The sequence below is a fragment of the Ursus americanus genome, chromosome 34 (genome assembly GCF_024610735.1).
Source record: "Ursus americanus isolate L20-20 chromosome 34, mUrsAme1.1.p, whole genome shotgun sequence".
Taxonomy (NCBI): domain Eukaryota; kingdom Metazoa; phylum Chordata; class Mammalia; order Carnivora; family Ursidae; genus Ursus; species Ursus americanus.
This window is the reverse complement of record NC_142160.1, coordinates 5,850,105-5,862,690: the sequence shown is the minus strand read 5'-3', so window position 1 is coordinate 5,862,690 and position 12,586 is coordinate 5,850,105. Positions and strand designations below refer to the sequence as shown.

General features: G+C 37.7%; 1 protein-coding gene across 4 annotated transcripts in view; it reads left to right on the top strand.

Annotated features, from left to right (window-relative positions):
- Window positions 1-12,586, top strand: part of JAK2 (Janus kinase 2) — a 193,101-nt gene that overhangs the window by 145,607 nt on the left and 34,908 nt on the right. For all 4 annotated transcript variants that reach the window (XM_087858812.1, XM_045772374.2, XM_045772375.2 and 1 more), the window contains 2 exons: window positions 114-233; window positions 10,816-10,973. In XM_087858812.1, coding sequence (XP_087714938.1) covers window positions 114-233; window positions 10,816-10,973 — 278 coding nt within the window. The remainder of the gene's footprint in view (window positions 1-113; window positions 234-10,815; window positions 10,974-12,586) is intronic.

Sequence of the window (12,586 nt, the reverse complement as noted above, 5' to 3'; positions counted from 1 at the left end):
ATACTTTCTTATTTTAAAGAATTTGGAATGAATATTATGTTCTTTGTAAGTTTTGTTTTAAAATGGCTCCCTTAGTTTTACTTGTTTTTAATTTCAAATGCTCTTAATTATAGGATTTACAGTTATATTGTGACTTTCCTGATATTATTGATGTTACTATTAAGCAAGCAAGCCAAGAAGGCTCAAATGAAAGTAGAATTGTAACTATCCATAAGCAAGATGGTAAAAACCTGGTAAGTTTGCTTTATAACCAAATAATCATTATGTTTATTGTCAGAAATAAGTATTTTAGAATCTTAATACCAAAGTTATTTTCTCCTAGGAATTCTGATGATAGTTTTAAATATAACTCTAAACATAAACATCAGTTTAGTAAGGTTTTGGTTACATCTAGCTTTTTTTTTTTTTTTAAGATTTTATTTATTCGACAGAGATAGAGACAGCCAGCGAGAGAGGGAACACAAGCAGGGGGAGTGGGAGAGGAAGAAGCAGGCTCATAGCAGAGGAGCCTGATGTGGGGCTCGATCCCAGAACGCTGGGATCACGCCCTGAGCCGAAGGCAGATGCTTAACCGCTGTGCCACCCAGGCGCCCCTACATCTAGCTTTTATATCACTACCAACACTATCTTCCCAGAGTTTCTTGAACATTAATGTATTTCGTGTGTTCACATCTTCTGCCCAATTTTTGACTTGTTCGTTTTTTGGGTGTTGAGTTTGACAAGTTCTTTATAGATCTTGGATACTAGCCCTTTATCTATAATGTCATTTGCAAATATCTTCTCCCATTCCGTGGGTTGCCTCTTTGTTTTGTTGACTGTTTCCTTTGCTGTGCAGAAGCTTTTTATCTTGACGAAGCCAAAAAGTTCATTTTTGTTTTTGTTTCCCTTGCCTTTGAAGACTGTCATGAAGGAAGTTGCTGTGGCCGATGTTGAAGAAGTTACTATATATGTTCTCCTCTAGGATTTTGGTGGATTCCTGTCTCAAATTGAGGTCTTTCATCCATTTAGAGTTTATCTTTGTGGATGGTGTAAGAAAATGGTTGAGTTTCATTCTTCTGTATATAGCTGTCCAATTTTCCCAGCACCATTTATTGAAAAGACTGTCTTTTTTCCATTAGATATTTTTTCCTGCTTTGTTGAAGATTAGTTGACCATAGAGTTGAGAGTCCATATCTGGGCTCTCTGTTCTGTTCCGTTGATCTGTGTGTCTGTTTTTGTGCCAGTACCATGCTGTCTTGGTGAGCACAGCTTTGTAACATAGCTTGAAATCAGGCAACGTGATGCCCTCAGCTTTGTTTTTCTTTTTTAACATTTCCTTGCAGATTTGGGGTCTTTTCTGGTTCCATACAAATTTTAGGATTGTTTGTTCCAGTTCTTTGAAAAATGCCATTGGTATTTTGATTGGGATGGCGTTGAAAGTATAGATTGCTCTGGGCAGCATAGAGATTTTAACAATGTTTATTCTTCCGATCCTTGAACATGGAATGTTTTTACATCTTTTTGTGTCTTCTTCAATTTCTTTCATGAGTGTTCTGTAGTTTCTAGAGTATAGATCCTTTACCTCTTTGGTTAGGTTTATTCCAAGGTATTTCCTAATTTTTCTTTCTACAGTTACATTGTTAGTGTATAGAAATGCAACTGATTTCTGTGCATTGATTTTGTATCCTGCCACATTTCTGAATTGCTATATGAGTTCTAGTAATTTGGGGTTTTCCACATAAAGTATCATATCATCTGTGAAGAGAGAGAGTTTGACTTCTTCTTTGCCAGTTTGAATACCTTTTATTTCATTTTGTTGTCTGCTGATGCTAGGGCTTCTAGTACTATGTTGAACAATAGTGATGATTGTTGTGTTCTTGACCTTAAGGGAAAAGCTCTCAGCTTTTCCCCATTGAGAATGAGCTTTTCATAGATGGTTTTTATGAATTTGAGGAATATTCCTCTATCCCTACACTCTGAAGAGTTTTAATCAGGAAAGGATGCTGTATTTTGTCAAATGCTTTTTCTGCATCGAGAGGATCATGTGGTTTTTATCTCTTCTCTTTATTAATGTGTTCTATCAGATTGATTGATTTGTGAATGTTGAACCACCCTTGCATCCCAGGAATAAATCCCACCTGGTGGTAATGGATTATCATTTTAATGTACTGTTGGATCCTGTTAGCTAGGATCTTGTTGAGAATTTTGGCATCCGTATGCATCAGGGATATTGGTCTGTAATTGTCCTTTTTGATGGGGTCTTTTTCTGGTTTTGGGATCAAGGTGATGCTGGCCTCATAGAACAAGTTTGGAAGTTTTCCTTCTGTTTCTGTTTTTTTGAAACAGCTTCAGGAGAATAGGTATTATGTCTTCTTTAAATCTTTGGTAGAATTCCCCTGGGAATCCATCAGGCCCTGGACTCTTGTTTTTTGGGAGGTTTTTGATCACTGCTTCAATTTCGTTACTGGTTATTGGTCTATTTGGATTGTCAATTTCTTCTTGTTTCAGTCTTGGTAGTTTATAGGTTTCCAGGAAGGCATCTATTTCTTCAGGTTGCTTAATTTATTAGCATATAGTTGTTTATAATAATTTCTAATAATTGTTTCTATTTCCTTGGTGTTAGTTGTGATCTCTCCCCTTTCATTTATGATTTTATTAATTTGGGTCCTTTCTCTTTTCTTTCGGATAAGTCTGGCCAGAGGTTTATTGATCTTACTAATTCTTTCAAAGAACCAGCTTCTAGTTTCGTTGATCTGCTCTACTGTATTTCTGGTTTCTAATTCATTGAACTCTGCTCTAATCTTTAATATTTCTCTGCTCCTGTTGGCTTAGGCTTTATTTGTTGTTCTTTCTCCAGTTCTTTAAGGTGTAAAGTTGGCTTGTGTATTTGGGATTTTTCTGTTTTTTTGAGTGAGACTTGGATGGCTGTGTATTTCTCCCTTAGGACCGCCTTTGCAGTATCCTGTAGGTTTTGGACTGATGTGTTTTCATTTTCATTGGTTTCCATGAATTGTTTAAGTTCTTCTTTGATTTCCTGATTGACCCAAACATTCTTTTTTTTTTTTTAAAGATTTTATTTATTTATTCATTCAACAGAGATAGAGACAGCCAGCGAGAGAGGGAACACAAGCAGGGGGAGTGGGAGAGGAAGAAGCAGGCTCATAGTGGAAGAGCCTGATGTGGGGCTCGATCCCAGAACGCTAGGATCACGCCCTGAGCCGAAGGCAGACGCTCAACCGCTGTGCCACCCAGGCACCCCTGACCCAAACATTCTTAAGCAGGATGATCTTTAGCTTTCAAGTGTTTGAATTTCTTCCAAATTTTTTCTTCTGATTGAGTTCCAGTTTCAAAGCATTGTGGTCTGAGAATATGCAGGGAATAACGCCAGTCTTTTGGTATCGGTTGAGACCTGATTTGTGACCCAGTATGTGATCTTCTCTGGAGAACGTTCCGTGTGCACTAGAGAAGAATGAGTATTCTATTGTTTTAGGGTGGGATGTTCTGTATATATCTACAAAGTCCATCTGGTCCGATGTGTCCTTCAAAGCTCTTGTTTCTTTGTTGATTTTCTGCTTCGATGATCCATCTGTTGCTGAGAGTGGAGTGTTGAGGTCCCCTACTATTAATGTATTATTATCAATATGTTTCTTTATTTTGGTTAACAGTTGGTTTATGTAGTTGGCTGCTCCCATAATGGGGGCATAGATATTTACAGTTGTTAGATTTTTTTGTTGTATAGCTCCTTTAAGTATGATATAGTGTCCCTCTCCATCTCTTACTATAATCTTTGGTTTAAAATCTAATTTGTCTGATATGAGAATTGCTACCCCAGCTTTCTTTTGAGGTCCGTTGGCATGATAAATAGTTTTCCTTCCACTCACTTTCAATCTGGAGGTGTTTTTAGGTTCAAAATGAGTCTGCTGTAGACAGCATATGGATGGGTCCTGCTTTTTTTTTTTTTTTTTTTTTTTTATCCAATCTGAAACCCTGTGCCATTTGATGGGAGCATTCAGCCTTTTCACGTTGAGAGTAACTATTGAAAGATAGGAATTTAGTGCCATCATATTGTCTGTAAAGACCCTGTTTCTATAGATTGTCTCTGTAAATTTCTGGTCTATATTACTCTTGGGGTGTTTCTTCTTTTATAGGATCCCCCTTAATATTTCTTGAAGGGCTGGCTTGGTGGTCACATATTTTTTCATTTCTGCCAGTCCTGGAAGCTCTTTATCTCTCTGTCCGTTCTAAATGACAGCCTTGCTGGCTAAAGTATCCTTGTCTGCATATTCTTCTCATTTAGTACCCTGAATATGTCTTGCCAGTCCTTTCTGGCTTGCCAGGTCTCTGTGGACAGGTCTGACATTATTCTGATGTTCCTTCCTCTGTACGTAAGAAATCTCTTCCCCCTAGCCGCTTTCAAGACTGTGTCCTTGGAGCTAAGATTTGCGAGTTGTACTATTAATGTTGGGTCTTTGGTCTGTTCGCATTGATCTTTGGACACGAATGCTTGTTTCCTTCCCCAGATTAGGGAAGTTGTCAGCTGTAATTTGCTCAAATATATCTTTTAGACCTCTCTCGTTCTCCACCCCCTCAGGGATCCCAGTAATTCTGACATTAGAACATTTCATGGCATCATTAATCTCTCTCAGTTTGATCTCTTGGGCTTTTAATCTGTTTTTTCCGAAGCCTCTTCAGTTTCCTTCTTTTATATCATCTTATCTTCTAGGTCACTACTTTGTTCTTCTGCCGCATTTACCCTGGCAGTCAGAGTATCCAGTTTAGACTGTATTTCATTCATAGCATTTTTAAGTTCGGCCTGATTAGCTCTCATTTCTGCCCTATATTGTCTGTATTGTCAGTTCTATATTGTAGCTAATATTTTTCTCAACCCTAGATATCAACTTCATAATTGTTACTCTGAAGTCCACTTCTGACATCTTGCTTATGTCCTTATCCATTAGGTCTGTGGTAGAGGCCACAGTCTCTGATTCTTTTCTTTGTTGGGGGTTCCTCTTAATAGTCTTTCTTGTTGAGGGGTGGTTGAGGGAATGTACAGTGCCCAAAGTATTAACCACAACCCAAAACCCTGTTTTATAGGGACCTTAGGGTTGTTGTCCTCTTTTTTTTTCCCAGACTGTCTTCCGGAGAAGGGGCCTGTTGCACTGTTACTCAGGCAACCCTCCTTGGGCAGAGGTGCCCTGCCCCCTGTCAGGGGTGGGGGCGGGTGGTTTCTGTGAAAACCATTTTTTTGGGGCTTTTGTTCTCTGGCAGCTTTCCCTGGCAGCTTTCCACACCTCTTCCAAGAGTCGGAGCGGAAGTGACTGCATCCAAACCTCTGTCTCAGAGCAGAGAAATCGCAGTCTGCTCTTCACTGAGCTCTCTAGGCTACACTGTCTCCCATTTCTGTCTGTGCTCCTAAAAACCGCAGTCTCCCAGGTGGTGCGCCCCACAGCAACATTCCCAGAGGTGGAACCCTGGGCCGGGCACATCTCTGCCCTTTGTGCTTCTAAAACCGCGAGCCACCCTGGTTCAGGCGCACGCACCCACAGCTCCTGGATCCTGTCTGGGGGCTGCACTAAAGTCCTTTCCCCACTGCCGTGGGTCTGCCAGTCTGTGCCCGTCCCCAGCGTGGGACGCTTTTGCTCTCTGGTGTTATATCACCTTCCTGGGACCAGCTTATGGCGGCTCCCTCCCCCTTCTGTTTATCTTCGGATATCTGCCGTGCAGAATCACTGCTCCCCGCTTCATACCTCGAGACCATTGGAGATATTCTGTTTATAGAGATCCAGATGTATATTCTTACATCTCAGGCTGATTTTGTGGGTGTTTAGAATGGTTTAGTAGATATCCAGCTAAATTCAGGGGACTGCTTGAAATAGGGTCCCCTACTCCTCTGCCATCTTTTCCATCTTGGATATTACCAGTTTTTAAATATTTTACCAAACTGTTGGGACAGAAATTGCTATCCTGTGTTATATTTCATTTCCTTAATTAGAACCTGAGATGGAGAAATTTCTCATGTGTTTACAAACCAGCTGTTTGTATCTCTCGCCTGTGGATTGTCTTTCATATCCTTTGACTAATTTTCTTTTCTGTTTTTAATTGATTTATAGCTTTTTTTCTCAATATATATTGAATATTAATCCTTTGATGTACAGATTTATAATTCCCCAGTCTTTTAACATTATCTTTTTTAGTACCTATTTAAAAAAAATTTTTTTTTTGAGAGAGAGAGAGAGAGAGCTTGAGTAGGGGTGGGGAGGGGCGGAGGGAGGGGAGAAAATCTTTTTTTTTTTTTTTTATTAATAATGATTTTTTATTATATTATGTTAGTCACCATACAGTACATCCCCGGTTTTCGATGTAAGGCTCGATGATTCATTAGTTGTGTATAACACCCAGTGCACCATGCAATATGTGCCCTCCTTACTACCCATCACCGGTCTATCCCATTCCCCCACCCCCCTCCCCTCTGTAGCCCTCAGTTTGTTTCTCATAGTCCATAGTCTCTCATGTTTCATTCCCCCTTCTGATTACCCCCCCTTTCTTTATCCCTTTCTTCCCCTACTGATCATTCTAGTTCTTATGTTCCATAGATGAGAGAAATCATATGATAGTTGTCTTTCTCTGCTTGACTTATTTCACTAAGCATTATCTCCTCCAGTGCCGTCCATGTTGTAGCAAATGTTGAGAACTCATTCTTTCTGATTGCTGAGTAATATTCCATTGTATATATGGACCACAACTTCTTAATCCAGTCATCTGTTGCAGGGCATCTCGGCTCCTTCCACGATTTAGCTATTGTGGACATTGCTGCTATGAACATTGGGGTGCATATGGCCCTTCTCTTCACTACGTCTGTATCTTTAGGGTAAACACGCAGTAGTGCAATGGCTGGATCATAGGGTAGCTCAATTTTTAACTTTTTAAGGGACCTCCACACGGTTTTCCAGAGTGGCTGTACCAACTTGCATTCCCACCAACAATGTAGGAGGGATCCCCTTTCTCCACATCCTCTCCAACAATTGTTGTTTCTTGCCTTGTCTATTTTTGCCATTCTAACTGGCGTAAGGTGGTATCTCAGTGTGGTTTTGATTTGAATTTCCTTGATGGCTAATGATTTTGAACATTTTTTCATGTGTCTGTTAGCCATTTGTATGTCTTCATTGGAAAAGTGTCTGTTCATATCTTCTGCCCATTTTTTGATTTGTTTATTTGTTTCTCATGTATTGAGTTTGAGAAGTTCTTTGTAGATCTTGGATACCAGTCCTTTATCTGTAGTGTCATTTGCAAATATATTCTCCCATTCCGTGGGCTGCCTCTTAGTTTTTCTGACTGTTTCCTTGGATGTGCAGAAACTTTTAATCTTGATGAAGTCCCATAAATTCATTTTATCTTTTGTTTCTCTTGCCTTTGGGGATGTGTCATGAAAAAGGTTGCTTTGGCTGATGTCGTAGAGGTTGCTGCCTATGTTCTCCTCTAGAATTTTGATGGATTCCTGTCTCACATCGAGGTCTTTCATCCATTTGGAGTTTATTTTTGTGTATGGTGTGAGATAGTGGTCAAGTTTCATTCTTTTGCATGTAGCTGTCCAATTTTCCCAGCACCATTTATTGAAGAGACTGTCTTTTTCCCACCGGATGTTTTTTCCTGCTTTATCAAATATTAGTTGCCCAAAGAGCTGAGGGTCCATTTCTGGGCTCTCTATTCTGTTCCATTGGTCTATGTGTCTGTTTTTGTGCCAGTACCATGCTGTCTTTGTGATCACAGCTTTGTAGTACAGCTCGAAATCCGGCATTGTGATGCCCCCAGCTTTGTTTTTCCTTTTCAACAGTTCCTTGGAGATTCGGGGTCTTTTCTGGTTCCATACAAATTTAAGGACTATTTGTTCCAGTTCTTTGAAAAACGTTCTCGGTATTTTGATCGGGATAGCATTGAAAGTGTAGATTGCTCTGGGTAGCATGGACATTTTAACTATGTTAATTCTTCCAATCCATGAGCATGGAATATCTTTCCATCTTTTTATGTCTTCCTCAATGTCTTTTAAGAGTGATTTATAGTTTCTAGAATAAAGGTCCTTTACGTCTCTGGTTAAGTTAATTCCAAGGTAACGTATGGTTTTTGGTGCTATTGTAAATGGGATGGATTCCCTGATTTCTCTTTCTTCGTTCTCGTTATTCGTGTACAGAAATGCAACTGATTTCTGAGCATTGATTTTGTATCCCGCCACGTTACTGAATTGCTCTATAACTTCTAATAGTTTGGGAGTGGCTTCTTTTGGGTTTTCCATATAGAGTATCATGTCGTCTGCGAAGAGAGACATTTTGACTTCTTCTTTGCCGATTTGAATACCTTTGATCCCTTTTTGTTGTCTGATTGCTGTTGCAAGGACTTCTAGTACTATGTTGAATAATAGTGGCGAGAGTGGGCATCCTTGTCGTGTTCCTGATCTTAAGGGAAAGGCTTCCAGCTTTTCCCCATTGAGAATAATATTTGCAGTAGGCTTTTCATAGATGGCTTTTATGAGATTGAGAAATGTACCTTCTATTCCTACACTCTGAAGGGTTTTAATCAGGAAAGGATGCTGTATTTTGTCAAATGCTTTTTCGGCATCGATTGAGAGGATCATATGGTTCTTGAGTCTTTTCTTGTTGATATGATGTATCACGCTGATTGATTTGCGAATATTGAACCACGCTTGCATCCCAGGTATGAATCCCACTTGATCGTGGTGGATAATCCTTTTAATGAACTGTTGGATTCTATTAGCAAGTATCTTGTTGAGGATTTTGGCGTCCATATTCATTAGGGAAATCGGTCTGTAATTCTCCTTTTTGAGGGGGTCTTTGCCTGGTTTGGGGATCAAGGTAATATTGGGAGAGGGAGAAAATCTTAAGCAAGCTCCATGCCCAGTGTGGAGCTGGACATGGGCTCAGTCTCACAACCCTGAGGTCATGTCTTGAGCCAAAATCTAGAGTTGGACCCTTAACCAACTGAGCCACCCAGGCATCCCAAGTACCTATTTTTATGGCCTAATTGTGTTAGGTAAATACCTATTATAGTTCTGCTACATCACACACTCCTCTCATTATGCTTTTTGGTATAAGACTGTATTCTGTGTTCTCATTATGACTAAGTATTGTTCACTGCTGAGGCAAGTAGTATTCTGTAATCACATTTCCATTCTTGTGCAAGCTTTTGTTTTTCTGGGGGTTAATCATTACTTCAACTTTTTTTCCTTTGTATCTGTCTTTTCTCTGTATCTTGTTCTATTCCCTGTGAGAACTCTACGAAGTAGCTCACTTCTCTAGCTTTCACTAGCTTTCACATAGTCAAACATTATATCACTTCTGTTTCTTTCCTGGAAAAGTCCCTTCTTGATCACTGGTTTTGCTATCTCATCTGGACTGGAAGCTCTTTAGACCATGCACAGCTGTAATCCTTGGGCTTCCTTCTCTTATCATCCTGGGAATTATCTTGTCTCTCTTTTCTTGGACTCCTGGTTTTCTGAGTCTCTTATTTGTCTTGTTTTTCTGCCGGTACCTGTTGGTATTTTTGTTGGGATTGTGACTAATTAGAAAATTAATTTAGGGAGGATTTTTACAACTTTATGATGTTGAATTTTCCTATCCAAGAACATGGTAAATCTCTGTATTCAAATAAAAAGTTGCATTTTAACAATAGTGTTTTGAAGTTTTTCTAAAAATGATTTTGCACATTTTTTGGTGAAGTTTAATCCTAGATACTACTTGTGTGTGTGTGTGCTGGTATAAATGAGGCTATTTTTTTTCATTATATAGTCTAATCGACTATTTTTTATGTATGTGGAAACTCTTTTTTGTATCCTGCTATCTTAATGAATTATCTTTGTGTTGTAGTAGTTTTATAGTTGTCCTCTTTTGGGTTCCTCAAGTATACAGTCATGTAATCTGCAAATTGAGATAGTTTTACCTCCTTGTTTCCAATTTCTATTCTTATATTTCTTTCTGTGGCCTAATTATGTTAATTAAATACAATGCAATGCATTATTAAGTACTGGGCTTTCTATCTTATTCCTGATTTTTAGGAGAAGTCGCTTCTTCCATTAAATAAGGTGTTTTTCCATTAAATTAGATGTTGCATTTTAGACTGATTATATGCTCACTTATGTATGTAGGATACAATCATAACATACCTATATATGATTTTGGTTTATACTATATACCTTTGAACTTATAGGATGCATGTTTTAACCTTAGCAATGTATAGTTCGTATGTAAAAATAAATGCTCATTATTTCTAATTAGGACCAACTTTTATATCAGATTAGATAGACTTCTAATTGAGATGACTGACATATTTGTCTAGTAGGGTTATTGGAAAATATAGTTAAATCATGGATGAAAAGTGAACTGGAAAGATGTGATAAGCTCATATTTGAGAGGGTCTTAAATATCATACACAAGAATTTATAATTCAGATTGGGTAATTGGGAACCATAAAAGACATTTGAGCAATTTAGAAGAAAATTAATTTAGGGGAATTAATCTAACAACATGAAGTGAAGAGAATTTTCAGTATGTAACATGCAGTTGACTTTTTTATTTTTTAATTTTTTAAAGATTTTTAAAAAAATTTATTTATTTGACAGAGATAGATAGCCAGCGAGAGAGGGAATACAAGCAGGGGGAGTGGGAGAGGAAGAAGCAGGCTCCCAGCGGAGGAGCCCTATGTGGGACTCGATCCCGCTGGGATCATGCCCTTAGCCGAAGGCAGATGCCTAATGACTGCGCTACCCAGGCACCCTGCAGTTGACTTTTTAAATGATACTTATTATTTCCTTTTCTTTTCTCTGTTTAGGAAATTGAACTTAGCTCATTAAGAGAAGCTTTGTCCTTTGTGTCATTAATTGATGGCTATTATAGATTAACTGCAGACGCACATCATTACCTCTGTAAAGAAGTAGCACCTCCAATGGTCCTTGAAAATATACAAAGCAACTGTCATGGCCCAATTTTGTGAGTAATACCGACTTTAAAAGTAAATTTTTAAAAAAGTCAATGAGATACTGACAAAAAGAATTTTATATAGTGAAATGATACACATAAGTTTAGGAGTTGAGGAACAAAATACTACCTTAATGTGACTGAAATTTCTTTTTTTTTTTTTTTAAACAAAAGTCAATCAGTTTACATAATAAGTAGAATTATTTAGAATATCATTTGCAATCTGTATCCCAATCTATAATACTTCTAAATTGTACAGTCTGACATTTTGTTGCCTCGGTGCGTTTAAGTAATTCTCAGGTGTTAATTTTTTTTAAAAAATCCTCTAATTTATATTTCATTAATCTTGAAATACTGCAGAGGAACCGCAATGCAAAATTTGATAACCATTATTATTTTTGGATAATCCAGCTCCTTCTACTCAAAGCTTTGAATACAAGATGTATATGATATCCCTATTTCTAAGACTAATCCTGTGTAGTACTTTCTGCAAGATGAAAATGAAGATCTTCTATTTCTCTGCTGTGTAATACAGTAGCCACTAGTGTAACTGAGGAAATGAATTTTAATTTATTTATTTATCAATTTTTTTTAAGTAGGCTCCATGCTGGGTGAGGCTTGAACTCACAACCCTGAGATCAAGACTGAGCTGAAATCAGGAGTCAGATGCTTAACTGACTAAGCCACCCACATGCCCTAAGGAACTGGATTTTTAAATTTAATTTAGTAACTTTGTATTTAAATGGCAACCTGTGGCTACTAGCTACCATACAGATCTGCACAGTTGTAGACCTTTACTTTAATACTGGATAAAGCCAACTATCGTGCATAATGTCTGTTTTGCCCAAGTCCTAGTTATCTGTCAGCCAGTATATACTTAGCGATTGGCACCAGGCTTGAAAGCCTTGAGCAGAAGTAGTCTGGGTTTGTAGGCCTTAACCTACCCTTAATTAAATATTTGCAGAAACATATCCTGACTGATGTTTAAGACTTGATTCTGTCTATACCTCTTACCTGTTTAATAATAAGTATTGTTATAAAAAAGTTACACTACTTGAACATTCTATAACTTAGGTGTTTAGTATTTAAAAACTCCTACTATTCATTCATTCATGTGTTATTTATCCATACGTCAAGCATTCTTTCATTTATTTATAGAACATTTACTGAGTACCTAATATGTTACGCTGGTTTATGTATGAGAAATACAGTGATGAATGAAACGGATTTTTCCTGCTTTCATATAGATTACATTTTGACTTTTCTTTCAAGGTGTTCAGCTTCAATAAAACATATAGCACATTTTGAAAATCAGTAGTCTTTGTCACTTGCCATAGGTCTTCTATTACACTTTGGCATTATATTAAATGTTAAAATAATGCATATAAATTTTTATATTAGTAATTCACATGGTAGAAGAGACATAAGTGTTTTACAATATATTGTTTGCATGGTTAAATGAGGTTTTATGGGAGTGAGTATGGTTTTAAAATACTAAATTTTTAATTAGAAGGCAGAAAATACAAATGAATGAAATGTTCTTAGTGATTTTGTGTGTTGTATTAATACCTTTTATTTGTTTTTAAAATCCATTGAATTGGCTTGAACTTATTGCAAAATAGCTT